This window comes from Heptranchias perlo, chromosome 11, assembly GCF_035084215.1.
Source record: "Heptranchias perlo isolate sHepPer1 chromosome 11, sHepPer1.hap1, whole genome shotgun sequence".
Taxonomy (NCBI): domain Eukaryota; kingdom Metazoa; phylum Chordata; class Chondrichthyes; order Hexanchiformes; family Hexanchidae; genus Heptranchias; species Heptranchias perlo.
Genome location: NC_090335.1, coordinates 47,165,231 through 47,191,849, shown reverse-complemented (window position 1 = coordinate 47,191,849; position 26,619 = coordinate 47,165,231). Strand labels below are relative to the sequence as shown.

Sequence of the window (26,619 nt, the reverse complement as noted above, 5' to 3'; positions counted from 1 at the left end):
AAGAAGTCAGAGTTGGAGGAATGTAAGGCTCGAGGAGGCTACAGAGATGGGAAGGAGCAAGGCCATGGAGGGATTTGACTATGAGGATGAGAATTTTAAAATTAAGGAGTTGGTGGACCGGGAGCCAACGTAGGTCAATGAGCACTGGGATGATGAGTGAACGGGACTTGGTGTGAGTTAGGGATATGGGCAGCAGAATTTTGGATGAGCTCAAGTTTATGGAGGGTGGAAGATGGAAGGCCGGCCAGGAGAGTATTGGAATAGTCGAGTTTGGAGGTAACAAAAGCATGGATGAAAGTTTCAGCAGCAGATGGGCTGAGGCAGTGGTGAAGACGGCGATATTACGGAGGTGGAAGTAGGTGATCAAGGTTCTGGGATCGGAAACTCGGCTCCGGGTCAAATAGGACACTGAGTTTGCGAACAGTGTAGGAATCTGTGCTGATGAAAGGCATGGGGATCTGCCTGTAGCCTGTCCGCTTCCTAGTTTTGAGTATTGTGTATGCTCGAGATTTAGTTGACAAGACGGAGTCTTGGTGTAAGTTGGTCTGAGAATGAAGTACTTGGCTTTTGCCAGTGGCTCAATTGCTAAAATTGCACTACAGCAGAACTGTAATACGGCAAAGGGTCATCCCCAAGCTTGCTCAATGTCACGATTGTAAATAGCGGGTGGAGTGGAAGTGAAGCATATCTACCAGGAAGATCCCAGGTTCGATCGTTTGTGTGTGCTGAGTTAGTTCATCTCAGCTGTGGTGGTAATGGTGCTGTAATCGGTCTCCTAGACTAGAGAAACAATATCATCCAGGATTCACACTCCTTATCACTATACAGCCCTGCCTGCTGTAAAAGACATGAGTGTAGATATTAGATGAGGACAGGATCAGTGTCTGGTCTCTCCCTCCTCCATGATGCAGTAGTCTGACTATGTTCACTGACGTCTGACATGAATGATAGGTGGTTAGATGAGATACCAGAGAACAACTTGTACCCGTGGTACCATACCCCAATATAAGTGTTTTCAGGACACGGGGCAGAGAATTAAAGGGGGTAAGAAAATATAAATTGCACAAAGATATGGTGAGGTTAGGAAGATTACGAAGATCTAAAATCAACATTGCATCTGGAATGGCATTTATATAGCACTTTTCACATCCTCAGGGTGTCCCAAAGCACTTCATGGCCACTGAATTACTTTTGAAGTGTAGGCTCAGTAGTTATGTAGGCAATCTCCAACATTGCAATATGCATACAAGTAGAAGTGTTTCAGATAAAGGTGCAGTGTAGCCTGTACCTTCAGTTCATTTCTTTTATGGAAGGAATCTTACAACACCAGGTTATAGTCCAACAGTTTTATTTGAAAATCACAAGCTTTCGGAGGCTTTTTCCATCGTCAGGTGAGAGGGAGATTGCAGCTCACCGTTTTTAGCTAAACCTAACTAACTGAATAGATAAATCATCTTGAATTGAGTAGCTTGACAAGATCAATAATGTCTCTCAATCTTGCGTGCTCACACGGTTCCACAGGTGTAGAAAGACAGTATTTTAAAACATTTGCATGTTCTTTGGACATACTGTTCTGATATTAGTTAGCAGCCATAGTGTAATGAGCAGAACCAAAACAATGTACTGTATGGCTGCCAATTTCAGCTTTTAATGTGGATCATTTATAGCCATGTGTAATGTGTGTCTGTATTGTGATCTGGTGCTTACAGTGCATGCACATTTTATTTAAACTAGTGGCTCAATTCTGCTTGAAGAGCACTGACCCCAGTCAAACTAGAATTGATTGTGTATTCTGTAGGTCTGCCACAATACTGAAGAATTGGGCATCAAAAGTTCAGCTGTGCAGCTGGATATACCTTTCCCACCTTTCAGTAATAAAGCTTTATTCTGTTTTTTTCGAATGGAATGGTGTGTTCTGGGCTAATTGAAAAGATTACTCAATGTGTAACAGCTGACTTTAAATTGACCCAAATTTCAGTTTTCAAAAATTAATCCTCAAAGGGGCCCTTTTCAGTGTTCACAGTTCTGAATGCTCTTTGATTTTACAGAGCTATAAGTCTGGGTGGATTGCGGTAAATCACTGAACTCTTTCACCCAATTTTTGAATTAAAATTTGCTTGACTGTTTTGAGATGAACTTAATTTTTTTCCCTGATGCCATTTTAATGTCTATTCTGGGCTGCAGAGATTGCATTTTTCAAAACATTTAGCTATTATCTACAAGAATTGGCTGAGAAGAATCCCATGTTTAGACTGAGGTGCTGGGAATAAAATAATTATAAGTCATACAGTCTAGCCAGAGATTAAAATTTATCTGTTTTGTACTGACATTGGGGGCAGTACATGTCTTAATCAGATGGAATTTCTTCTCCAGCAAAAAAAAGTTGCTTGAACAGTCCTTGCCATTCTGAAATAAAAACAGAAAATGCTGGAAAAGCTCAGCAAGTGAGGCAGCATCTGTGGAGAAAGAAACAGAGTTAACGTTTCAGATTGAAGACCTTTTGTCAAAAATGGAAGATGTAAAAGAGTTAACGTTTTTAAGCAAGTACAGAGCCAGGGAAAGGGGGGAGGGAAGGGAAGAACAAACGGGAAGGTCTGTTGCCATTCTGAGATGACTAGAAATTTAAAAAATGAAACACTGGATATTTCTCCCATTATATCACTTAAGATTCAGTCATGGGTGAGTTGTAACCATTATGAAAATTGACTTTTATCAGATGTTAATGACTGCTGTATTCAAGTTTTACTTTTATCAGCATACACTACTGTTCTAAGGTGACCAGGCACTGAAGATGTCAATTTTTAGCACAACTTTAGTATTTGGTACAATGGATTAGATTTTCCTGTAGGTTGAAGAGTCATGCTCTGATTGCTCATCATTATGTAGGTCATAATTTTGCAGTACTTTTTGTTGGACACTCCAGTATTGCTAGATCATTTTGGCAGCATGATGTGACACTGACAGATTTTTGTTAGGTAAGGTTATCATGGGATATGGAGCAACGGCAAGGAAATGGAGTTGAGGTACAGATTGTCATGATCTAAATGAATGGTGAAACAGGCTCACTTCTGTTCCTATGTTCCTATAATGGAACTTTTGATATTAGAAGGAAAGCTGCCATAATTAATCCAAACGCAAAGGATATTTTTCTAACTCACGATTATAGTTCATGATTCCTACAAGAACCCATCCCTTTAGCTGTTAAAAACTGTGTTAAGATTGTAAAACATGGTAATGGCCATCTTATTTTGATCTGCATTTTTCTCAATTTGTTTTTGCAGTTTGTTTTTCACATTGTTCTTCCCAGTGCCCCAATTTCTGTTTGTACTAACTTGTACTCACCTGACTACTCCAAGCTAAGTACTTTTGTCTTATACCTTAGAACAAAGGTTATAAAACTTCTGTGTGTTGGAAAACTCCATTACAAATTAAGATCCTCTGTCCTAACTCCCCAAGGGTAGTGTTAGCTACCATTGCAGAAAACCTTTATTAGCATATATACGTCAACAAGAATGACATGCTTGTGTGTGTGTGTTTGAGATATATGTATACACACACAGCAACTTGTGTTTATATAGCATTTTTAATACAGAAAAATGCTACAAGGTGCTCTACAGAGGTGGGAGGAAAATTGGATGGTGAGCTAAACCAGAGATTAGGAGGGATGACCAAAAGCTTGGTCAAAGAGATGAGTTTTAAAGAGGGCCTTAAAGGAGGAGAGAGGTGGAGGGGTCTGGGAGGAATTTTAGAGCGTGGGATTAAGTGACTGAAGGCACGGTCACCAAAATTGGGAGAATACATAAGAGGACAGAGTCGCGAATGCAGAGATCGGGGGGGTGAAGAGGTTAGAGGTAACGAGGGGTGAGGTCACGAAGGATTTAAACACTACGATGAGAATTTTAAATGTACGGCACTGGGGAACTCTGAGCCAGTGCAAATCAGCGAGAACATGGGTGAGTGGGACTTGATGCAGGATAGGATACGGTCAACAGTTTTGGGTGAGTTGAAATTAATGTGAGGCTGGAGGATAGGAGGCCGGTTGGAGAGTATTGTCTGAAAGTAACAATGGCTTGTATGACAGTTTAAGCAGCAGCTGCGGTATTATTGGAAGCGGGCCAGGTTACGGAGGTGGGAGTAGACAGTCTATAATGGAGAGGACATGAGGTCAGGAGCTTAACTTAGAGTCGAATAGGACACCGATGTTGCGAGCAGTCTGGTTTAGCCTATGACGGTGGCTAGGGAGGTTCTGGTATAGTATATACAGCAACTGAAAATAATATGCTGGTAAGTCAACAAAGAAGAAAAATAATGGCCCAGAAATTGCTTGGAGTGGCGAACCAACAATGCTCGTCGCTCCATAGATTTATACTAACTTACTGTGGTCTTTACTGGGTGCATGTCCTCAAATAGGAAGCTGAGAAAAGCCCAGCATTAGCTCCAGCGAAACTAGGACCCATGGGAGAGGCGAGAGTATCTCACTCTCCCCTCGACCAATCAGATTGCAGCATTTTTGACGCACTGCAAATGGTTTCTGCAAGCTGGAACGTAAAATCCAGGAAGTGAAAGTTGCAACACTAAAATCATTTGTAAGAACAGTTATAGACAGCGATAAAGAGAGGGTGAGAAATAATCGAATTAAATAAGAGACAGAAGGGAAACTTTTTTTTAAAAAATGACCAAAAGCTATTAAAATAAGGAGTAACGAGACTGCACATTTTTAAAAGTTAATGTTTAGTTGTTTGGCAGTCATTAAGACTTATCACCTGTTAAAACTTAGTTTAGAGCTGGTATTTTTAAGCCTACTTGTTTTGTGGTGATATTAGTTACTGTCTAGCTGGGCAGAAGAGCAAGTTGGCTCTGGTTCAATGTTTCCACTGATTCCAGCCTGTGATATCCCTTTAATTCGAAGCTGTCATATCGCCGGCGAACCAGAAGGAGCAAGTTCTGGATTTCCGCCTTTGACTGCGCATGTGCGAACACTAGAACTTGCTCCTCGATTTCACCACTAACAACGTGAGCGCTGTTGAGCTCACCGTTCTTTTTTAAAGCAATTTCAGGGCCATAGAATTTGGAAATCTTGCCACTCTGCTTGGCTGCCGATGGGCCTCAATTGGGAAAACTTGTGCAGTGCTATTTTCTGGGCGGTATTTGGGACATTTTGCCGTTAATCTTGAAATGATCCTGGCCACTTGTAGGGTTCATTTTTAAAAAAAAATTGTTTTAAATTTAAATTTTTTAAAAAACTTTTTTTTATCTCTGTCGTTTTTTATCTTTATCTCTCTTTTTATCTCTTATTTCACTTTCTCTATCATTTTATAATACCTTATTGGGCACATCTGGGTTCTTAGTCTGTGCTGTTTGTCTATGAACTACACTTCCTGGTTCCCACAGCGTGGTTTGCTTCAAGCTGATTGGTTGAGCGGGCCTTAGAGATCCTTTCACCATTCTTACTGCCCAGGAAAGAATGCTGATGTTATTTGAAGTCATAGTCCAAGGAAGTTGCAGCCCAAAAGAACCCGGTAACTTAGTGGGTGAATTTAAATCTAATTAACGGCAACCACTACTGGTTCACCACTCGGAGTAATTTACGGGCTTACGTATTCTCAGGTGGCCCTTTATTGAGTTGCAGAAATTCCAGTCCGGAGGAATTGGGTCCTGATATAGGCTGTTTTTTCCCAGTGCGGGTGGAATAGGCTTCTCATTACTAGCATTTGATTATACTTTACATATCTGACAAACGTCACTAGGTAACTTTAAGCCCCAAGACTGTTGCCAGCATGTAAAGAATGGAAGACAGTCTGGCTTTTGAAGAAGAGCTCAATGTAGTTCAGCTATAAAGCTACTGCAAATTGTAAGTCTGGTTTGGGTTATGGGTAACTTTGTTTACTGAAGTCTGTCTAGTGAATGAGGCTGTGGTTTAGTGGTAATTAAATCCAGTGGAGCTACTGTTCCTGCTAGGGCTGTGTACTGCTAGGGAAAAAACAGCAAGTCTGAGGGGATGTAAAATGCAAACCCTTTGTATCCCATGATTTGTTAACATTGGAAATATCCTTTTAGTGCCTGGAGTCTAAGAGTGATCTACGTTGTAGTGCAAATGGTGGATAATGGTATCAAACCAATGGTCCACACCAGGAATTTTATTTTTAGCTGATTGAGGGGAGGGTCCAGAAAGTTTTGGAACTGTTAAGTAACAAGAGTTTTAACCTTTGCCACTCACTGCATGAGTGGCTCTTCTGATATAAGTGCTCCAGAATCTGACGTGGGTTAAATGTGATGCAGTACAGTTTTTGTACTGTCCTTTTACTTAGTCTTAATGCCCTACGTTTTCCTTAAAGGAAAAGTTCAATCCATAATCTACATATAGATGCACAAGTCTGCATTAAGCTCTGTCTACCCCGATATTTACGGGGATGGAGTGGGGGCGCCTGTCAGTTGATGGGGAAGATGGAGGTCCTGCCGAATTTAACAGCGGGACCTCATTAAAATCTTTTTACTCCGTTTCCTGCCCGGCAGCCAGCCAGCTTGAGAGGCTGCCGGGCGGGAAAGCCTGCTGTACAAGGCCACAGCCGGGAACCAGAGAAGAGGGAGGGAGAGATCAGATCGCCGGGGGAGAGAGATCAGGGGGAGGGGTTCTGACGATCACGAAGGTGGGGAAGAGAGAAAAGATCGGATTGGGGGCAGGAGCGTGTCAGAAGATTGCGGCAGATTTGTTTGGGGAGGCCGGTGGGAAGCACTCCTGCTCCACCTGGTCCATAAGCAGTGCTGGAAAGGCACTTACCAGCTGGACCTGGCGGTTCTCGCCTCTAATTTCGCTGACAATATCTGAGGCATGGAGCCTCATTGATATATTATAATTATCGACCCGCCTCTCCAAAGCGAGCTACCTCGGCCGTCCCCCAACCTGCCTTGGTAAAACTCAAAGTAGGCATGTTGGGGCCGGGTTATCCATTTGTAACCCCCCTCTCCCGCTCGTCATAGGGGGGTTACAATTAGCCCCTTTGTTCATGGTTAAAAACTCCAAATACTAACTATACCCATAATCAGAATGGTTTCAGTCTGCCATTTTTTTATGATTGATCAGAAACTTCACAATCGTCACTTCTTTGTTTCTGTACTGACTTTGGCTCCTACAACAGTGTTAATGGCTTGAGCTGGAAATCAAAGTTCAACATTGCTGTGGGGTCTGAGGAAACAGCTGGGATCAAGACAGCAAGCAAGAAATCTATCAATGGATGAAAGAAACTGGAAAAATAAGAAAATGAAGCTAAACAGTCTTGAAGAGTTGAAAGTAAAATGAGAGGGAATGACAAACAGGAAATGCAAAAATGCAGGAGGGGAAAGTGTGTGAAAAGATAGCCGTGACCTCCTATTTTGACGGTTGCAACCGCTCCATTGTCGGCTGCTATGCATGGCTTTATTCCAAAAAACAAACTTTTGTTATTACCATTTTGTCTCTCTTGCCTTTACCTCAATTATCTCTTGAGTTGGAGAAAAGACAGTAAAACTTGAGGAAAATCTAAATTTTTCAGTACAGTACCAACAATCTAATGTAAAACTTTTTTGATTGCTATTTTATCTCTGCTTAAATTTTCTTGACTTTAGTAGAGTACATCGCTGAGAAATAGCTGTTCTGACTGGCAGGCGGTAGAGGGAGATGCACTAAAACATCACTCAGCTGTGCTTATAACTAACCGCATGCCTCTAGTAAAGGTTTTGGATCTGGCTATGACACATCATTAATGTTCACTCATTTGTTTTAATGTGTGCTCTACTGTTGAGCTGTGAATCTAGAAAAAGTGACTATGCAAAAGTCATAAAAAAATTAGCAAAAGCATAAAGAGAGATCTTTTTAAAGCAGAGGATTTTTACAGTCTATGATCAGTGGAGGGCAGCAGGCAGCACAACTGGTAGCAACTTTTGTTGATTTGTTTCCCATTAGAAGGGTGATGCATTACAAGAGCTACACTTGAACTCAGTGGCGAAGCTGGTGAGCACAATGGCCCTTGAGTGTGCAAAGTTTGCATTTCATTGAGCTGAATGAAGATACTGATCTAACCACCATGCTCAGCTGCACTGGAATTTTAAGTTGCTACCTTCAGCTTCTGTCAGCAGTGCCGGGGGCGGGACTGAAGAAGTTAGCACCAAATTGTCAGTTTGTGGAGCTCAAAAACTGGAATGTAATTTTTTTTTTTAAATCACCTTCAAGGCTGAATTTCAAGTTTTGCAAAACATTAGATCTTAACCAAAAGTATTAAGGGATATGGGGCTAAGGCGGGTATATGGAGTTGGGTCACAGATCAGCCATGATCTCATTGAATGGCGGAACAGGCTCGAAGATCTAAATAGCCTACTCATGTTCCTAATAACCTGTCTTGCAAACATCCAAGTATCTCTTTGGGTTGGTAGACAGTACCCTGTAAGGGCGAATTGCATCATGCACAGACTTCTGTGGCATTAATATAACAGTTTAGCAATTGGCTGGAGTAAGAAGGGGAGGGTTTTTTTTTTTAAAAGTTCTTGTGTCCAGGTAGATTTTTCACCAGTGTGATATTTTCTGTGCATACACATCCATTTAATATATTTAAATTGTTTTTTCTCCAGACTGCAAGTGACAAGTATGAGCCTGCGGCAACATCAGAGAATGCAACTAAGCCGAAGAAGAAGAAAGATAAGAAATCTAAACAAAAGGATATGGATGAACTTAAGAAAGAAGTGGCACTGGTATAGAAACACTTTTCCTTTTTTTCTTGAGTGGGGCATATTCATTTTATTTGGTGTCTCAACTGTCTGCCTGATTCATGTGAAAAATGTTTGAGGTGACCTAATGCTCAACTTTCCTGTTCCAGGATGATCATAAACTCACTCTGGATGAACTTCATCGCAAATATGGTACAGACCTGACTCAGGTAGGTGATGTTCATCAGTGGTTATTTATACATTATTTTTGTGTTCAGTAAATTTTCCACAAATGCCATGTTTAGTCTGTACACTTGTAAATGTAGGATAATGTGGCTCTGCCCTAAACAAAAAGTGGTGTGTGCAATTTTAACAGATTACTATTGCCTTTCCATTTTCCACACTCACACTGCCGACACTCAGCTCTACCTCTCCACCATCTCTCTCAACCCCTTTGTTGTCTCTGCGCTGTCAGACTGCTTGTCTGAAATCTTACCTTGGGGATGAGTTGCAATTTCCTTAAGTTAAACATTGCGAAGACCAAAGCCAACGTTTTCAGACCCCACCACAAACTCCGTATCTGTGTCACTTCTCCGGCCACTGTCTCCGGTCGCATCCTATTCAACGTTGCACTCAGCTTCCAATTCCATATCCGCTCCATTAAAAAGTCTGTCCTATCCCACACCAAGTCCCACTCACCCATCACCGTGGTCGTTGTTGACCAACATTAGTTCCTGGACCCCAACCACCTCCAATTTAAAATTCCCATCCTTGTGTTTAAATCCCTTCATGGCCTTGCTCCTCCCTATCTCTGTAACCTTCTCCAACCCTAAACGTCCCCTCTCCCAGAATTCTGCATTACTCCAACTTGGTTCTTGTGCATCTCATTTCCCCCCCTTCCTCACTTTGCCTCATCGTTGGCAGTGGTGCTTTTAACTGTCTAGACAGCATCTTCTGGAAGTCGCTCCTGAAATCTCTCCACCTCTTCATCTCCTTTGAGACCCTGCTTAAAGTCCACCTCTTGACCAAGATTTTGATCACCCCTCCCAATATCTCCTTTTGTGGCTCCGTGTCCACTAATTACGATTCTGTGAAGTGCCTTGGGACAATTATAGGCACTACGTAAATGAAAGTTGTTCGCAATAATTTCAAGCTTAAATTTCAGCTACTTTGTTTTTCTTCAACAAAATGTATGTGTTGTCCTTAATGTCTGCCAAATATGTTGAGAGTTTAATGTGGGTTGGCATTAATGAGCCAGAATTTCCTGTCAAAACAGTGAGGCTAACAGCGCTCACTGCTATTTATGTGCATATTGGACAGCAACTTCAGGCGAGGGCAGATGCGCAGTTAAGTGTGAAAATCTGGAAGTTGCTGTCCAAGATGCACTGTTCTGCTGTTAGCTTTGCGAAAACGGCATCTCACTTTCTGACTCACCATTCAAATACATTAAACGGAATGAAATTCCCATAGTAGCTATGAACTAAACTCGCCACAGAAAGTTAGGGCTTGTCAGTTTAAGTCTAAGTACCCTTTTTAATGGCATGATAAGTCTTAATTACTGCCAAACACACTCTCTGGCACTGAATATTAATTTTTATAAGTGGAGTCTCATTTCTTTACCTCTTTCTCTTAATCCAATCTTTCTTTTCCCCTCTCTCTTTATTTTGCTTTCTGTACCTGATTTGACATTGATTTCGCTAGTCTCACTTACACTTCCTGGTTGAGGCTCTGAGCTGCTCGTTGGGGATGGGCAATAAATGCTGGCCATGCCAGCGGTGCCCACATCCCATGAACGAATTAAAATAAATAACAGTTCTTCAATCTGATTGGTTAAGGAGATACACGGTTGCTTGCCCTGTTCACACAGGTCCCAGATGCTCTGTAGAGGGCGCCATGCTGATTGGATCTCTAACTTACGGCAACTCTCAGCTCAAAAGCTCATGGAAAGTATACGGGCATGGGCAAGTCCTGCCGTTCATTGGCCAGCTACAGTACATTCTGGCCCAATGTTTCTTAAAAAGGGTGAAATATATGGTCCCGTCATAAAAGGGCCCAGCAGGGACGCGTAGCTGCAGTTTGTATCAAGCTCATTTTTAAAATAGTGTCCCTGGTGGGTTGCAGGAATCTTGGTTTATTATTCTACACCAATCTGTCAATTAAATATACAGTGATTAATGTGATTCTACTTCACCAATACCAAGACGAACTGCTCTTTAACTTTCTGAAAGCCATTTGAGGTCATGATTCTATGAAACTTCTTAACAGCGAAGGGTTTGATTTGGGGAGGTGGTGGTGGAAAACTCAATTGCTTCTCTCTTTTGACCTCTCACTATATTTTCCACTCCTGCAAAAGGTGACTCGTATTGAGGTACTGTTCCACAGGCATTGGCAACCTTCTAACATCTTCCCCAAGTGGCCTCTGTGCAAATGTGAATCTGTTTCACTATGAGGAGCCATCACAGTTGAGCATTACCCTGTCCTTGCCTGATGTTCATATGTGCTCTTCTCCAGCAGGGGCTTGTGGTCTGGAGGAGAATCTGTAGCATTTTCTAGCGTCCACTGCTACCCTTGTTGGTGTTGTATGTCTGGCACCAGCCAAAGATTGAACATGATCTATTTGGTGTTGTGAGCTTATCCACTCTACATTTGAGAGTAGACAATATAAGTGTGTGACTTCTGTACTGTACTTCAGTTAGAAGACAGTCATAGGGGGAGGCTTCTAACTTACTATCACTAAAATAACTTTTAAAAACAAACCACAGGAGCTAGTGGCTAAGTACAGTGATGTTCACATGTGATGGGTGTACTGCAAAATGCTTCATCCTTTGTTGACTATGTCTTATTTGTAATTGAAGCATATTGTAGTGTGCTGGTAAAATCAGCCTAATCTCAAAGGAATTTCTCCTAACCGCAAGGATTACCACAAATCTTGTCAAACACTAAGCTATGTTTTTCCCTCTGACGGAAAACTGCCTATGTAATACTACTTATATAGTGATGGGAGAGTTCACTAGTTCAAGGTCATTGTGTCCTCTTTCCCGAAGAATGCTATGGGCAACGGAGTTTGTGTCAGCAGTTACGGTAATGAGTAAGACTTCCTGGTCTAGTGATTTGGGATTTCAAAACCTGTTATATGGCAGATCACTTCCTGCTTAGTCCTGTTTAAATCCCTGTAATCCACCTTTGAGAATGTTTAAGCTAGTGGCTATTTCCACAGATTACCTCCTCCTCTCAATCTTACTTGATTGTCCAGTTAAAGGGAAAGTGTAGAGAACCATTTTCAATGCTTACGGGAGTTTCTTGACCTGGAGTCTTGCAGATCAATTTGGAATGCATTGTCAATTGTTTTACATCTGATGGATATTAATTAAGACTTTTTAAAAAGGATAAATCTATTAAATCCTACCCTTTCCTAAATTGTTGCTTATTCCCCCTCAGTGATGGTTTAATGTATTAGTGTTGCGTTTTATCATAAAAACAATGATTTGATTCACAACCTTGGGAAACTAATCTCCCCACAAGTTAAACTACCTTACTTAGTTAAAAAGAGACCAATTGACATCATAGTTCTTTAGGATCTAGATGGGCAGATTTTTCAGTCTCTTTCCCACAGTTAAGTTACAGCAATTAAAGGTAACCATCCTATACTTGGCTCCCTTGTTAATCAGGAATCTATCTAACTCAGCCTTAAAAATATTCAATGACCCTGCCTCCACCGCTCTCTGGGGAAGGGAGTTCCACAGACTCAACCCTCTGAGAGAAAAAATTTCTTCTCATCTCCGTCTTAAATGGGAGACCCCCTATTTTTAAACTGTGGCCCCTAGTTCTAGTCTCTCCCACAAGGGGAAACATCCTCTCCGCATCTACCCCTTCTAGTCCCCTCAGGATCTTATGTTTCAATAAGATCACCTCTCATTCTTCTAAACCCCAGTGTATACAGGCCCAACTTGTCCATCCTTTCCTCATAAGATAACACTCTCATCCCAGGAATCAGTCGAGTGAACCTTCTCTGAACCGCCTCCAAAGCAATTATGTCCTTTCTTAAATAAGGAGACCAAAACTGCACACAGTATTCTAGAAGTGGTCTCACCAATGCCCTGTACAACTGTAGTAAAACATCTCTACTTTTATATTCCATTCCCCTTGCAATAAATGACAACATTCCATTTGCCTTCCTAATCACTTGCTGCACCTGCATACTAACTTTTTGTGATTCATGTACTAGGATGCCCAGATCCCTCTAACTCAGAGTTCTGCAATCTCTCTCCATTTGAATAATATATTGCTTTTCTATGCTTCCTGCCAAAGTGGACAAGTTCACATTTTCCCACATTATACTCCATCTGCCAAATTTTTGCCCACAAACTTAACCTTTCTATATCCCTTTGCAGACTCCTTTTGTCCTCTTTATAACTTACTTTCCTATCTCCCTTTGTGTCATCAGCAAATTTAGCAACCATACATTCGGTCCCTTCATCCAAGTCATTGATATAGATTGTAAATAGTTGAGGCCCAAGCTCTGATCCCTGTGGCACTCCACTCGTTACATCTTGCCAACCTGAAAATGATCCATTTATGCCTACTCTGTTTCCTGTTAGCTAACCAATCCTTTATCCATGCTAATATGTTACCCCCTACACCATGAGCTCTTACTTTGATGTGGCAGCTTGTCAACAGCCTTCTGGAAATCCAAGTACACCACATCCACAGGATCCCCTTTATCCACGTTGCTTGTTACTTCCTCAAAGAACTCTAATAAATTAGTCAAGCATGATTTCCCTTTCACAAAGCTGTGTTGACTCTGCCTGATTGCATTGAGATTTTCTAAGTGCCCTGCTATAACCTCCATAATAGATTCTAGCATTTTCCCCATGACAGATGTTAAGCTAACTGGCCTGTGGTTTCCTGGTTTCTGTCTCTCTCCTTTCTTGAATAGAGGAGTTACATTCGCTATTTTCCAATCTGATGGGATCCTTCCAGAATCTAAGGAATTTTGGAAAATTAATTCCCACGCATCTACTATTTCTGCCGCCACTTCTTTTAAGACCCTAGGATGAAGTTCATCAGGATCTGGGGACTTGTCAGCTTTTAGTTCTAATGTTTTTTTCAGAACCCTTTCCCTGGTGATTGTAAATGTTTTAAGTTCCTCCCTCCCACCTCTTGATTCACCATTATTCCTGGCATTTTATTTGTATCCTCTACAGTGCAGACGGACGCAAAATATCTGTTCAGTTCATTCGTCATTTCCTTATTCTCCATTATCAATTCCCCAGACTCGCTCTAGAGGACCCACGCTCACTTTACTTACTCTTTTCCCTTTTAAATACTTGTAAGAAACTCTTACTATCTGGTTTTATATTTCTAGCTAGCTTTCTCTGTACTCTAATTTCTCCCTCCTTATTATTCTTTTAGTCATTCTTTGCTGTTTTTTATATTCTGTCCAATCTTCTGACCTGCCACTAATCTTTGCGGAATTGTATGCTTTTTCTTTCAATTTGATACTATCTTTAACTTCCTTAGTTAGCCACGGATGGTACATCCTTCCCCTAGAGTCTTTCTTTCTCACTGGAATGTATCTTTGCTGAGTGTTATGAAATATCTCATTAAATGTCTGCCACTGCATCTGTACTGACCTATCCCTTAACCTAATTTCCCAGAAATTAGCTCTGTCTTCATGCCCTCATAATTGCCCTTATATAAGTTTAAAACACTAGTCTTGGACTTACTCTTCTCTCCCTCAAACTGAATGCGAAATTCAATCATATTGTGATCACTGCTACCTAGAGGCTCTTTTACAATGAGGTTATTATTTAATCCCATCTCATTACACATTACCAGATCTAGAATAGCCTGCTCTCTGATTCGCTCTAAGAAACTGTCCCAAAAGCACTCTATGAACTCATCTTTCAAGCTACCGTTGCCAATCAGATTCTTCCAGTCTATATGTAGATTAAAATCACCCATGATTATCGCTGTTTCTTTCTCACAAGCCCCCATTATTTCTTCCTGTATACCCTGTCCTACAGTGTGGTTACTGTTAGGGGGCTTGTAATCTACTCCCTCCAGCGACTTCTTGCCTTTACTATTTCTTATCTCTACCCAAACTAATTCTACATCTTGGTCTTTAAAACTAAGGTCATTTCTCTCTATTATACTCATGTCATTCTTAATTAACAGAGCTACCCCTCCACCTTTTCCTAGCTTCCTGTCCTTCTGAAATGTCAAGTACCCTTGAATATTCAGGTTCCAGCCTTTGTCATCTTGCAGCCGTGTCTCTGTAATGGCTATCAGATCGTACATATTTATTTCTATTTGAGCTGTCAATTCATCCAATTTGTGACAAATGCTATGTGCGTTCAGATAAAAAGCCTTTAGTGCTGTCTTTTTACTATTTTTGCCACCTCTAGTCTTATCTGCTGGAGAATTGGGTTTGGTTGTGAAGTCCTAGTAGTTGAATAGCATGGTGACATGTAACTGTCTGGGCCTGCGCATGAAGATCGATCACTTGGGTGAGCAGCCTGAGAGAATCTGGTGCCTTTGGAACTCTACCCAAATAAGTTGCCAATATCATTAGATGATGGGAGGAAACAAAAAAAAAATTGAAGATTAAAAAAAATAAAAGCAGACTGCTGTTTTAGTTGTGTTTATTCAGTATTTGTCTTTTTAGGGTCTCTCCAGTGCTCGTGCCAAGGAGATTCTTGCTCGTGATGGCCCTAATGCACTAACACCTCCACCCACCACTCCAGAGTGGATAAAGTTCTGTAGGCAGCTCTTTGGTGGCTTCTCAATCCTGCTGTGGATTGGTGCAATTCTTTGCTTTCTAGCATATGGTATTCAGGCTGCAACAGAGGATGAGCCAGCAAACGATAATGTGAGTAAAACCATTTCCTTGCCCTGTGTTTGAAATTATGCTGTGATCATTATGTTGCCATCCTGGTTTTGTTGTATTTCTTGTTCTTAAGTGTATTTTATGATTTCTGCAGTTATACCTGGGAGTTGTATTGTCTACTGTGGTCATAGTAACTGGCTGTTTCTCATACTACCAAGAAGCAAAGAGCTCAAGGATCATGGAATCTTTCAAGAACATGGTGCCTCAGGTATGTAGTGCCTGCTGGCCTATGATCCAACTAAATAAGGGACATGGATGTAAAATTTGTAACTGTTATAATATGTCTGCAATAATATTTGGATTTTATTTCTCTCCACTTTAGCAAGCCCTGGTTGTCCGAGATGGTGAGAAGAGTACCATCAATGCTGAGGACGTGGTTGCTGGAGATCTGGTGGAGGTAAAAGGTGGTGACCGTATCCCTGCAGATTTGCGAATCATCTCTGCACATGGTTGCAAGGTGTGTGTGACTAATACAATGAAGATGGGAGAAGGGATTTTTTTTCCCCTAACGTGTAGGAAGCATTTCTTTTTAAAACGTGATCACATTAATGAGGTCAGCCTAGCTTCAGACTCTAATGAGGTTGATGTGCAGTGTCCTTTAGAATGGAGGAACAGTCACTGGAGCAAGCTCCAAACTGACTGAATTCAAAATAAAGAGTGCCACCTCTAGGGTGGGCCTCACATTGCAACAAATTCAGAGGTCAGTGTATGCAGCCCATATATTCCCTATTTTTAGTGGCTGGGTCTTTACACTGCTGTGTTGCAAATAGACAAATTAGTTATTCTATACAGGAAGTTAGACTACAATACTCACCCAACTCTTTGTCTGGAATATGTAATTTGATCCAGTCATTGTCAGGTAGGCTACAGAGTTCAGACAAGGCACAGCGTTACCGAGTTAAGATAGGAATGGGTGAAACCATGTAGGGATTTCAACATGAGGGTAAGAATTTTAAAATCAAGGTGTTGTTGGACCGGGAGCCATTGTAGGTGATGGGTGAATGAGACTTGCTGCGAGTTAGGATATGTGCAGCAGAGTGTTCGATGAGCTCAAGTTTATTGAGGGTGGAAGATGAGAGGCCGGCCAGGAGCGCATTGGAATAGTCGAGTTGGAGGTAACAAAAGCATGGATGAGGCTTTCAGCAGCAGATGAGCTGAGGCAGGGGTTGTTGCGGAGGTGGAATTAGGATATGCGGTCGGAAGGGCAGTTCCAGGTCAAATAGGATGTCGAGGTTGCGAACAGCCTTTCAGCCCGAGGCAGTGGCCAGGGAGGGAGTGGAATCAGTAGCGAGGGAATGGAGTTTGTGGCGGAGACCAAAGATGATGTCTTCCCAATATTTAATTGGAGGAAGTTTTGGCTCATCCAGGACTGGATGTTGGACAAACAGTCTGATAGCATAGAGGCAGTGGAGGGGTCGAGAGATGTGGTGGTGGTGAGGTGGAGCTGGGTGTCGTCAATATACATGTGAAACCTGATGTCATGTCCTCGAATGTTGTTGCCAAGGGGCAGCATGTAGATGAGAAATAGGATGGGGCCAAGGATAGATTCATGGAGGACTCCAGAGGTAACGGTGCAGGGGTGGGAAGAGAAGCCATTGCAGGTGAGTCTCTGGCTATGACTGGATAGGTAATAATAGAACAAAGTACGGGCATTCCCACTCAGCTGGATAACGGAGGAGAGGCGTTGAAGGATGGTGTGGTTAACCGTGTTTAAAAATTACTGAAATAAAGATGAGACTGGATAGTGCATCACGTCCACAGTCACAGAGGATGTCACTGTTGACTTTGATTTGGGCCAAAACCTGATCGGAGAGGTTCAAACGTGGAGTTGCAGGAAAGATGGCAGACAGGTATGGGGCCAACGGACAGCAGTACTGCCTTCCACTCCACAGCTGCAAATAATGCAATGTCTTTTGGAACACAGGCAATAGCTGTTTGGAATTGCAGGCAACACAAACCACACAGTGCCTCCTCTTCACTCCTACTGCTCCTCTGCCAGTTGGGTTATGTATATCTATGAATGCCGTTCATCCTCCTTCCAATGCTCCCTCTCTTCGTCATTCAAAAAAAAAATCACAAAATAACTATGGATGAGCAAGGCCATTTGGCTCACCTTGAATCAAGTAGAGTTCCCTCTTTGTGTGAAGAATGATTTCTTGATACCATTCCTACATTTGCACCCATGTCGATTTCTCCTATACTAGTAATCCTCCTTGTGGCTTTTCACTGCACTGGCCACAGCACATCAGTATCAGTAGCTTCCTTGCGCCTCAGTAACCAGCACTGCACAAGGGAATCGAGGTGTGGTCTGAGCAGCAGTATGTGCACAACTTCCTCTGACTGAATTTGACATAATTTGAACTGCAAAGTTGGTTTGGTGAGGTGCATTTCATTCAACGAGAACGGGTGAGGGTGATGTAATTGGAAGTGACGTCACTAGCAGAGCCGTAGCTTTTTAGCACGCGCTGAGAGTGCCGTCATCTGGTGGCCCAATGCATGTGCGTCAGTGAAAGAGGAAGTTCTCGTTCCCTGGCGCTAGTCACAGCGATACTTAGTTGTGCTTCTGAGGACATATATAGCTGCTTGACAGTTATTATGGTACTCAGGTGAGCAATGTGCTTATATGCAAAAAAAAAAGGATCTGGGTTTGCCCTGCAAAGACCAGATGTTATTAATGTAGCCTCAGACTGAACTTGGAATTCCAGTTCACACTCCAATCATATGCAGCTGAAAAAAATAATATATTTTTACATTTTCATTTAGGTGGACAACTCCTCATTGACTGGAGAATCTGAGCCTCAGACTAGGTCACCTGAATTTTCCAGTGAAAACCCCTTGGAGACACGAAACATTGCTTTCTTCTCCACCAACTGTGTTGAAGGTATGACTACATTTCATTTGTTAGTAGTGAATGATTTTGTTTTTTGGTGTCAGACTTGGCTCAATGGTAGCGCTCTTGCCTCTGAGTTAGAAGATCTTGGGTTCAAGCCACATTGAGATGTAAGCGCATAACCTGGCTGACACTTCAGTGCTGTACTGATGGGTTATGGCACGTTCTTTCGGACGAGACAAACAGGCCCCTCTCAGGTAGACATAAAAGATCGAATGGCATTTTTCAAAGAAGAGCAGGGAGTTCTCCCGATGTCCTGGCCAGCGTTTATCCTTCAACCAGAATTAACGGTTACTTGGACGAAGGTGGATTGATTGGGGAAAACCAGCATGGATTTGTTAAAGGCAAATCGTGTTTAACTAACATAGAGTTTTTTGATGAGGTAACAGAGGGTAGATGAGGGCAATGCAGTTGATGTGTACATGGACTTTCAAAAGGCGTTTGATGAAGTGCCGCATGGTAGGCATATCATCAAGATTGCGGCCCATGGAATAAAGGGGGCAGTAACAACATGGATACAGAATTGGTTAAGGGACAGGAAACAGAGTAGTGGTGAACGGTTGTTTTTCGGACTGGAGGGAGGTGTACATTGGTGTTCCCCAAGGGTCAGTGTTGGGACCACTGCTTTTCATGATATATATTAATGACTTGGACTTGGATTTGGGTGTATAGGGAACAATATCAAAATTTGCAGATGACATAAAACTTGGAAGGGTAGTAAACAGTGAGGAGAATAGTGATAGACTTCAAGAGAATATAGACAGGCTGGTGGCATGGGCAGACACGTGGCAGATGAAATTTAACGCAGAAAAATGCAACGTGATACATTTCGGTAGGAAGAACGAGGAGAGGGCACAATTCTAAAAGGGGTACAGGAACAGAGAGATCTGGGGGTATATGTGCACAAACCGTTCAAGGTGGCAGGGCAGGTTGAGAAAGCGGGTAAAAATGCATACGGGAACCTGGGCTTTATAAATAGAGGCATAGAGTACAAAAGTATGGAAGTCGTGGTGCACCTTTTATAAAACATTGGTTCGGCCACAACTGGAGTATTGTGTCCTATTCTGGGTGCTGCACTTTAGGAAAGGTGTGAAGACCTTGGAGAAGGTGCAGAAGAGATTTACTAGAATGATTCCAGGGATGAGGGACTTTAGTTACTTGGATGGACTGGAGAAACTGGGGTGGTTCTCCTTGGAACAGAGACGGTTGCGAGGAGATTTGATTGATGTATTCAAAATCATGAAGGGTCGAGACAGAGTAGATAGAGAGAAACTGTTCCCATTGGCAGAAGGATCAAGAACCAGAGGATGTAGATTTAAGGTGATTGGCAAAAGAACCAAAGGTGACTTGAGGAAAAACTTTTTTACACAGCAAGTGGTTAGGATCTGGAATGCACTGCCCGAGAGGGTGGTGGAGGCAGATTCAATCGTGGCCTTCAAAAGGGAACTGGATAAGTACGTGAGAAGAAAATATTTGCAGGGCTATGGGGATAGGGCGGGGGAGTGGGACTAGCTGGATTTGCTCTTGCATAGAACCGGCGTGGACTCGACGGGTGGAATGGCCTCCTGTGCTGTAACCTTTCTCTGATTCTAACCAACATCCCCAAAGATTATCTGATTTATCTCCCTGCTGATTGTGGTGGGACTTTGTGTGAAAATTGGCAGCCGTATTTCCCTGCATTACGACATCAACTACACTTTAAGAGCATTTAATTGGATGTGCAACACTTTGGGACATGCTGAGGTCTTGAAAAGCACTATATAAATGGAAATATTTCTTTTTTTCTCTTTTAAAGTATTGATGTCAAACTTGTTGTTCTTGCAGGTACTGCTCGAGGTATTGTCATCAATACTGGTGACCGCACTGTCATGGGTAGGATTGCCACTCTAGCATCTGGACTGGAGGTTGGAAGAACTCCAATTGCTATTGAGATTGAACATTTCATCCACATCATTACAGGAGTGGCCGTCTTCCTTGGTGTGACCTTCTTCATTCTCTCCCTCATCCTGGGATATAGCTGGCTTGAAGCGGTCATCTTCTTGATTGGAATCATTGTTGCCAATGTACCAGAGGGATTACTTGCTACTGTAACGGTATGAGATGGCATTGCACGCAATGAGGTTATTTTCATCTTCACCTAGGCAGTAATCTGGCGGAGCAGATCGCCCACCTATTGTAGAACCCGCTCAGTTTTCATTCCATTGATTTCAAAGCACAAGTGGGCATCTTTAGGAGAGATGGGAGGAAAATGATTGGGGAAGCCAGGCAAATAAAATAGACACAGAGTCCCTTGTCTATTGAAGTAAAAGGTCTTGTTGTTTGGAGACTTACTGAGGGGTTTTTAATAAAAAGAGGAAAAGGAAGATTTGACTTGCCATAGAGGGAGTGCAGCGAAGGTTCACCAGACTGATTCCTGGGATGGCAGTACTGTCTTATGAGGAGAGATTGGGTCAACTCGGCCTGTATTCACTCGAGTTTAGAAGAATGAGAGGGGATCTCATTGAAACATATAAAATTCTGACAGGGCTAGACAGACTGGATGCCGAGAGGATGTTTCCCCTGGCGGGGGGGGGGGGGGGGGGGTCCAGAACGAGGGGGTCACAGTTTCAGGATACGGGGTAGGACATTTAGGACTGAGATGAGGAGAAATTTCTTCACTCAGAGGGTGGTGAACCTGTGGAAATCTCTACCACAGAAGGCTGTGGAGGCCAAGTCACTGAATATATTTAAGAAGGGGCTGGATAGATTTCCAGACTCAAAAGGCATCAAGGGGTATGGGGAGAGAGTAGGAATATGGTATTGAGACAGAGGATCAGCTATGATCATGAATGGTGGAGCAGGCTCGAAGGGCCAAATGGCCTACTCCTGCTCCTATTTTCTATGTTTTTATTTTCCCATGGGGGAGGTAATTAGTGAAATTAATTCACCAATGGGCACATTAGTTGATATGTTGTGACACTGGCAGTCTGAAGCAGTTATCCAAATGATCAATTTTGTCTCCCCTCCAGGTGTGTCTAACCCTGACTGCTAAACGTATGGCACGGAAAAACTGCCTGGTGAAGAATCTGGAAGCTGTGGAGACACTAGGATCCACCTCTACTATCTGTTCTGATAAGACCGGAACACTAACGCAGAATCGAATGACCGTTGCTCACATGTGGTTTGACAACCAGATCCACGAAGCTGATACCACTGAAAACCAGTCAGGTTAGGGGAATAGATTTTGTTTTTGTGCAAAGTGTAGTATCTTTCAAAGCACAAACTTCAATAGCTATATCTCTTTAGATAAGGAGACCTGTTCTAATCTCTAAGATTGTGGGCTTCCTTGTTTAAATCTCCACAAGTCAAGTTGGTGCACATATTTAGGGGTGAGAAATCACCGTAACTTCCAGTAATCATAGATGGCTGTGTCTTTTACCAAGTAATGTCGGTTGTATAAGTGAATTCTTGGCAGCTAACAAATATTCAATTGTAATTTATAGTAGGAAAAAAACACGCAAATTGTTGGTAATGGGGTACGAAAGAGAGATGGAAGGGAGACCACAGATTAAGGTTGTTGCCTTAACCAGTCTGAGATGTTGGCACACAGGGATTATGGAATGCATGGGAAGCTTACAAACTTTCAGCCCTCAGGATAGCTGAGTTTACTGTCTTTCCTTTTTCACCAGACTATTCTCTGCTACTTGTGTATATACACACACTTGAGCTAACTGCACAGGCAGGTGTAGCTAACTAACCTACAGACTCTGCTTCATATTGGTTTGTCATGTAACAAAACTCACATGCTAAACATTATCATTACAGATAAAATGTTAAAAGTTGCCCAAGATAAAACGGCACAAATCTTGCTCTAAAATTGTAAAAATTCGAACACACAAGAAATGTGGCATCATAGAGACCTAACTATCTCTGCGTGGCTTTTATAGGTGCTGCTTTTGACAAGACTTCTGCCACTTGGTCTGCATTGTCCCGTATTGCTTCATTGTGCAACCGGGCAGTTTTCCAGGCAGGACAAGAGAATGTGCCCATCCTGAAGGTGAGTTTAATTTCATGACATGAATTCCAGTGGTTTCACCCCCTTGCTCCCTCGACCTTGGAAACTCCATGGTTACAACACAGCACAGCTCAGTTGAGGACTGTTTGGCAGTTTCCAACCAGAGGTCCTGGTTAAGTATCTAGGAAGCATAATGGTGCTTGCTACAAGGAGGATCTGGCTTTCAAACTGTTCTAAACAGTGATATTGTGGTGTTGGAAGATTTTATAGGAAATGGCCTCCTGAAAGTGGTTCCAAAATGAAACCTTTTGATTTGAATTTTACGCAAGCTAATATAAGCTGCTTTTATATTGATACTGCTTTAATTCTGATTCCTGTAGTGTGGTATCTGTGAGCTGCTCTCCTTTTAAGCTGCTAAATACTACTCCCTTATCTCAGCTGCAGATTTGCAGACTCACGAAAAGTTAGTGAATGTGCCACTGGGATAAGAGAGCCAGATTTAGCATCATAAATGCCAGGATCTGAATTAAGTGGTGCCGATTTAAAAGCAGCTTTCGGCTCTGCATTTTATTATTCCTGTTTGTCTACTGTTGGTGTAATATTGTACATGTTGTTTGCATGCTATATGCAAGGTAATAGCATATGGGGGTGAATATTTAAATATGAACACCTCCTAAATTCATGAATGCGCAGCGAATCCATCTTGATGTACTACCACATTTCAGTTTGAGTAATGAGGATTTCCTGAGAGAAAACACTTAGCTACTGCAGTGAGGATTTTGCTTATCCCTGTTGAGTGCACATACTTAGTGTGTGCGGATAAATTGGCCACCAGTAATTGTACTTTCTATTTTCATGTAGCGAAGTGTTGCTGGAGATGCCTCTGAATCTGCCCTCCTAAAGTGTATTGAACTGTGTTGTGGATCGGTTCAGCAAGTGAGGGACCGCAACCCGAAGATCGTGGAAATTCCATTCAACTCCACCAATAAGTATCAGGTACAGAGGAAATTCAGCAGAGTTGAGCACTAGTTTTGGGGAGGCCAAGGAAACAAGTAGCATGCTAAATGGAGGGGGAGCAAATAAAAATTTTTTAAGGTGGGACTGTGTTGCAGTAGTTGCTGATTAATAAGGAGTCTAGACTGAAGATCAGGTACTTCTTCCAACCTTCCCTCCGTCATAAGGTCAGAAATGGGGATACTCGCTGATGATTGCACAGTGCTCAGTTCCATTCGCAACCCCTCAGATAATGAAGCAGTCCGTGCGTGCGTGCAACAAGACCTGGACAACATCCAGGCTTGGACTGATAAATGGCAAGTAACATTCTTGCCAGACAAGTGCCAGGCAATGACCATCTGTAACGAGAGAGTCTAACCACCTCCCCATGACATTCAACGACATTACCATCGCTGAATTCCCCCACCATCAACATCCTGGGGGTCACCATTGACCAGAAACATAACTGGACCAGCCGCATAAATACTGTGGCTACAAGTGCAGGTCAGAGGCTGGGTATTCTGTGGTGAGTGACTCACCTGCTGACTCCCCAAAGTCTTTCCACCATCTACAAGGCGCAAGTCAGGAGTGTGATGGAATACTCTCCACTTGCCTGGGTGACTGCAGCTCCAACAACACTCAAGAAGCTCGACACCATCCAGGACAAAGCAGCCGCTTGATTGGCACCACATCTACCACCCTAAACATTCACTCCCTTCGCCATCGCCGCACTGTGGCTGCAGTGTGTACCGTCGACGGGATGCACTGCAGCAACTCGCCAAGGCTTCTTTGACAGCACCTCCCAAACCCGTGAACTCTGCCACTTAGAAGGACAAGGGCGGCAGGCACATAGGAACAACGCCACCTGCGCGTTCCCTTCCAAGTCACACACCATCCCGACTTGGAAATATATCTCCATTCCTTCATCGTCGCTGGGTCAAAATCCTGGAACTCCCTACCTAACAGCACTGGGGGAGAACTTTCACCACACAGACTGCAGCGGTTCAAGAAGGCGGCTCACCACCACCTTCTCAAGGGCATTTAGGGATAGGCAATAAATGCTGGCCTTGCCAGCGACGCCCACATCCCATGAATTAATTTTTTTTAAAAAGCATCAAATAGTATGTGGAGGTGGAAGAGAGCATCTCTTACCCAGAGTTCACAATCCAGCACAAATTAATTTTAAGTGTCAGGATTGGGGCAAAGAGTGCCTTTATAATAAGTTGGGATATCTAGTTGTATTTAAATTTATATTGATAACTGAGATGGCCAGGAGGTTAGAAATAACAAAACAGATCTGTTTTTCAAACACACTTTTTCTTCTCCACTTTATTCATGTCCAGTAATCCTTTTCATGATTGCAATGTCTCTAAGCCACCTTTCTGTTTTAGAATAAAAGGGTTTTACTTTCAAATAGATTTCTATTTTGTCTGTTCTTCATTCTGTTGCCCTGTTCCAAGAACTTTGTCTTGTAAGAGTTTAATTGTGTCTGGTAAGGTTAAATAAATTCTCATCTGGGAATATAAGAAATAGGAGCAGGAGTAGGCCATATGGCCTGTCGAGCCTGCTCTGCCATTCAGTTAGATCATGGCTGATCTTCAACCTCAATTCCACTTTCCTGTCTGGTCCTCATATTCCTTGATTCCGCTAGAGTCCAGAAATCTATCTCTCAGCCTTGAACTGGTTATTGAGGTATCCTGTTTAACAGTTCTTAGCAAATGCATTTTATAAACATTCCTGACTGTTCTCTAAGTTTCAACAATTTTGCCCTCAGCTTTCTATCCATGAGAACGAAAAATCCAGTGAGAGTCGCTACCTGTTGGTGATGAAGGGAGCACCAGAACGGATCCTAGACCGTTGTTCCACTATTCTTTTGAATGGTGTAGAGAAGCCATTGAATGAGGAGATGAAGGAGGGATTCCAGAATGCTTACTTGGAGCTAGGTGGCTTGGGAGAGCGAGTACTGGGTAAGGAGTGAGGGACTTGGGTCTGAGGAAAAAAGTGCTGGATGAGCTAATGGCACAAATATGGAGAGCATTTGAGCACAATGTCGCACCACAGTCAAACATTGAATCTTAAAAGTAGGAAGCTGAATGTGTTTCATTCTTTTAAATGTTCTTGGAAAAAATAATTTTGTCATCCTGATCGCTCAGTTGGTTAAGGCAGTGAGTAACAGCCGACAAAGCAGCAGATTTGATTCCCAGTCTGTGCCCCATTAGCTGATCTATGCTGGGATGGGGGTTGTCATCATGGACCTCAGCAATAGAGGAAAATCAGCCCGAATTTTGGGGAAATTGGTCAGCTTTAAAAATATATATATTTTGTACCAGCGTACCAATCAGCTTCCCAGATACAGTTGCCTTCTAAAGAAGATTGTCTTCAGGGAAGATAAATTAAGCTGATCTGAAGGTATTTTTCTTGTGTAGATTATGTGGCAATCAAGTGCAGTTTTCCCTGCTGAACTCCCATTATTCTCTTGTAGGGTTCTGCCATTTACTGCTGCCGGATAGTAAGTACAATGAAGGATATCCGTTTGACCCAGAAGAACCCAATTTCCCCACATCTGATCTGTGCTTCGTTGGGCTGATGGCAATGATCGATCCACCCCGTGCTGCTGTACCGGATGCTGTTGGCAAGTGCAGAAGTGCTGGGATCAAGGTAAAATGACTTGTTTGAGTTATACCAAAGCTTTGGAAACTAATTTAAGATGAGTTTTGCAACTTTGCTTTACGTATTGCTCAGCAAGAGGTTAGGCACGTGGTAATTGCACAGTGATGAAGAAGCTCAGATATTGGGGTCAGTTTTCGTGTGTTACAAAATGTAACTGATTTTTTAAAAACCAGGCCAATTCAGAGAAAAAAAATCTGGGATGATGAAAATGAGTTCTAGGAGACCACAGTGATCATGGGTCACATCGCCCAATACCTCACCTACCTTTTGTTCGCTGTAATATTATCCACAGCCAGCAGCTGGAGGAGCTCAGCTCCTTTTTGAACATTTTCACTGAATCCGTCCTCACTACACGAGCCGGCAACTTGGTTGAAATAAATGACCCTTTGCAAAAAGAAAAATCTGACACCTAACCTAGTTCAATGCTTGCGTAACATACACATATCCCCTGTTTCTCCTAATCCACCTAATTCAAATAGTCATACCGCATGGACATAGTCTAATCCC

The 26,619-nt window shown here is 42.5% G+C and overlaps 1 protein-coding gene across 1 annotated transcript in view; it reads left to right on the top strand.

Moving 5' to 3' along the window:
- Window positions 1-26,619, top strand: part of LOC137327284 (sodium/potassium-transporting ATPase subunit alpha) — a 45,705-nt gene that overhangs the window by 8,140 nt on the left and 10,946 nt on the right. Inside the window, exons 2-13 of the mRNA XM_067992937.1 lie at window positions 8,602-8,721; window positions 8,847-8,906; window positions 15,344-15,547; window positions 15,660-15,773; window positions 15,888-16,022; window positions 18,329-18,446; window positions 20,280-20,548; window positions 21,464-21,662; window positions 22,382-22,491; window positions 23,311-23,445; window positions 25,217-25,409; window positions 25,925-26,100. Coding sequence (XP_067849038.1) covers window positions 8,602-8,721; window positions 8,847-8,906; window positions 15,344-15,547; window positions 15,660-15,773; window positions 15,888-16,022; window positions 18,329-18,446; window positions 20,280-20,548; window positions 21,464-21,662; window positions 22,382-22,491; window positions 23,311-23,445; window positions 25,217-25,409; window positions 25,925-26,100 — 1,833 coding nt within the window. The remainder of the gene's footprint in view (window positions 1-8,601; window positions 8,722-8,846; window positions 8,907-15,343; window positions 15,548-15,659; window positions 15,774-15,887; window positions 16,023-18,328; window positions 18,447-20,279; window positions 20,549-21,463; window positions 21,663-22,381; window positions 22,492-23,310; window positions 23,446-25,216; window positions 25,410-25,924; window positions 26,101-26,619) is intronic.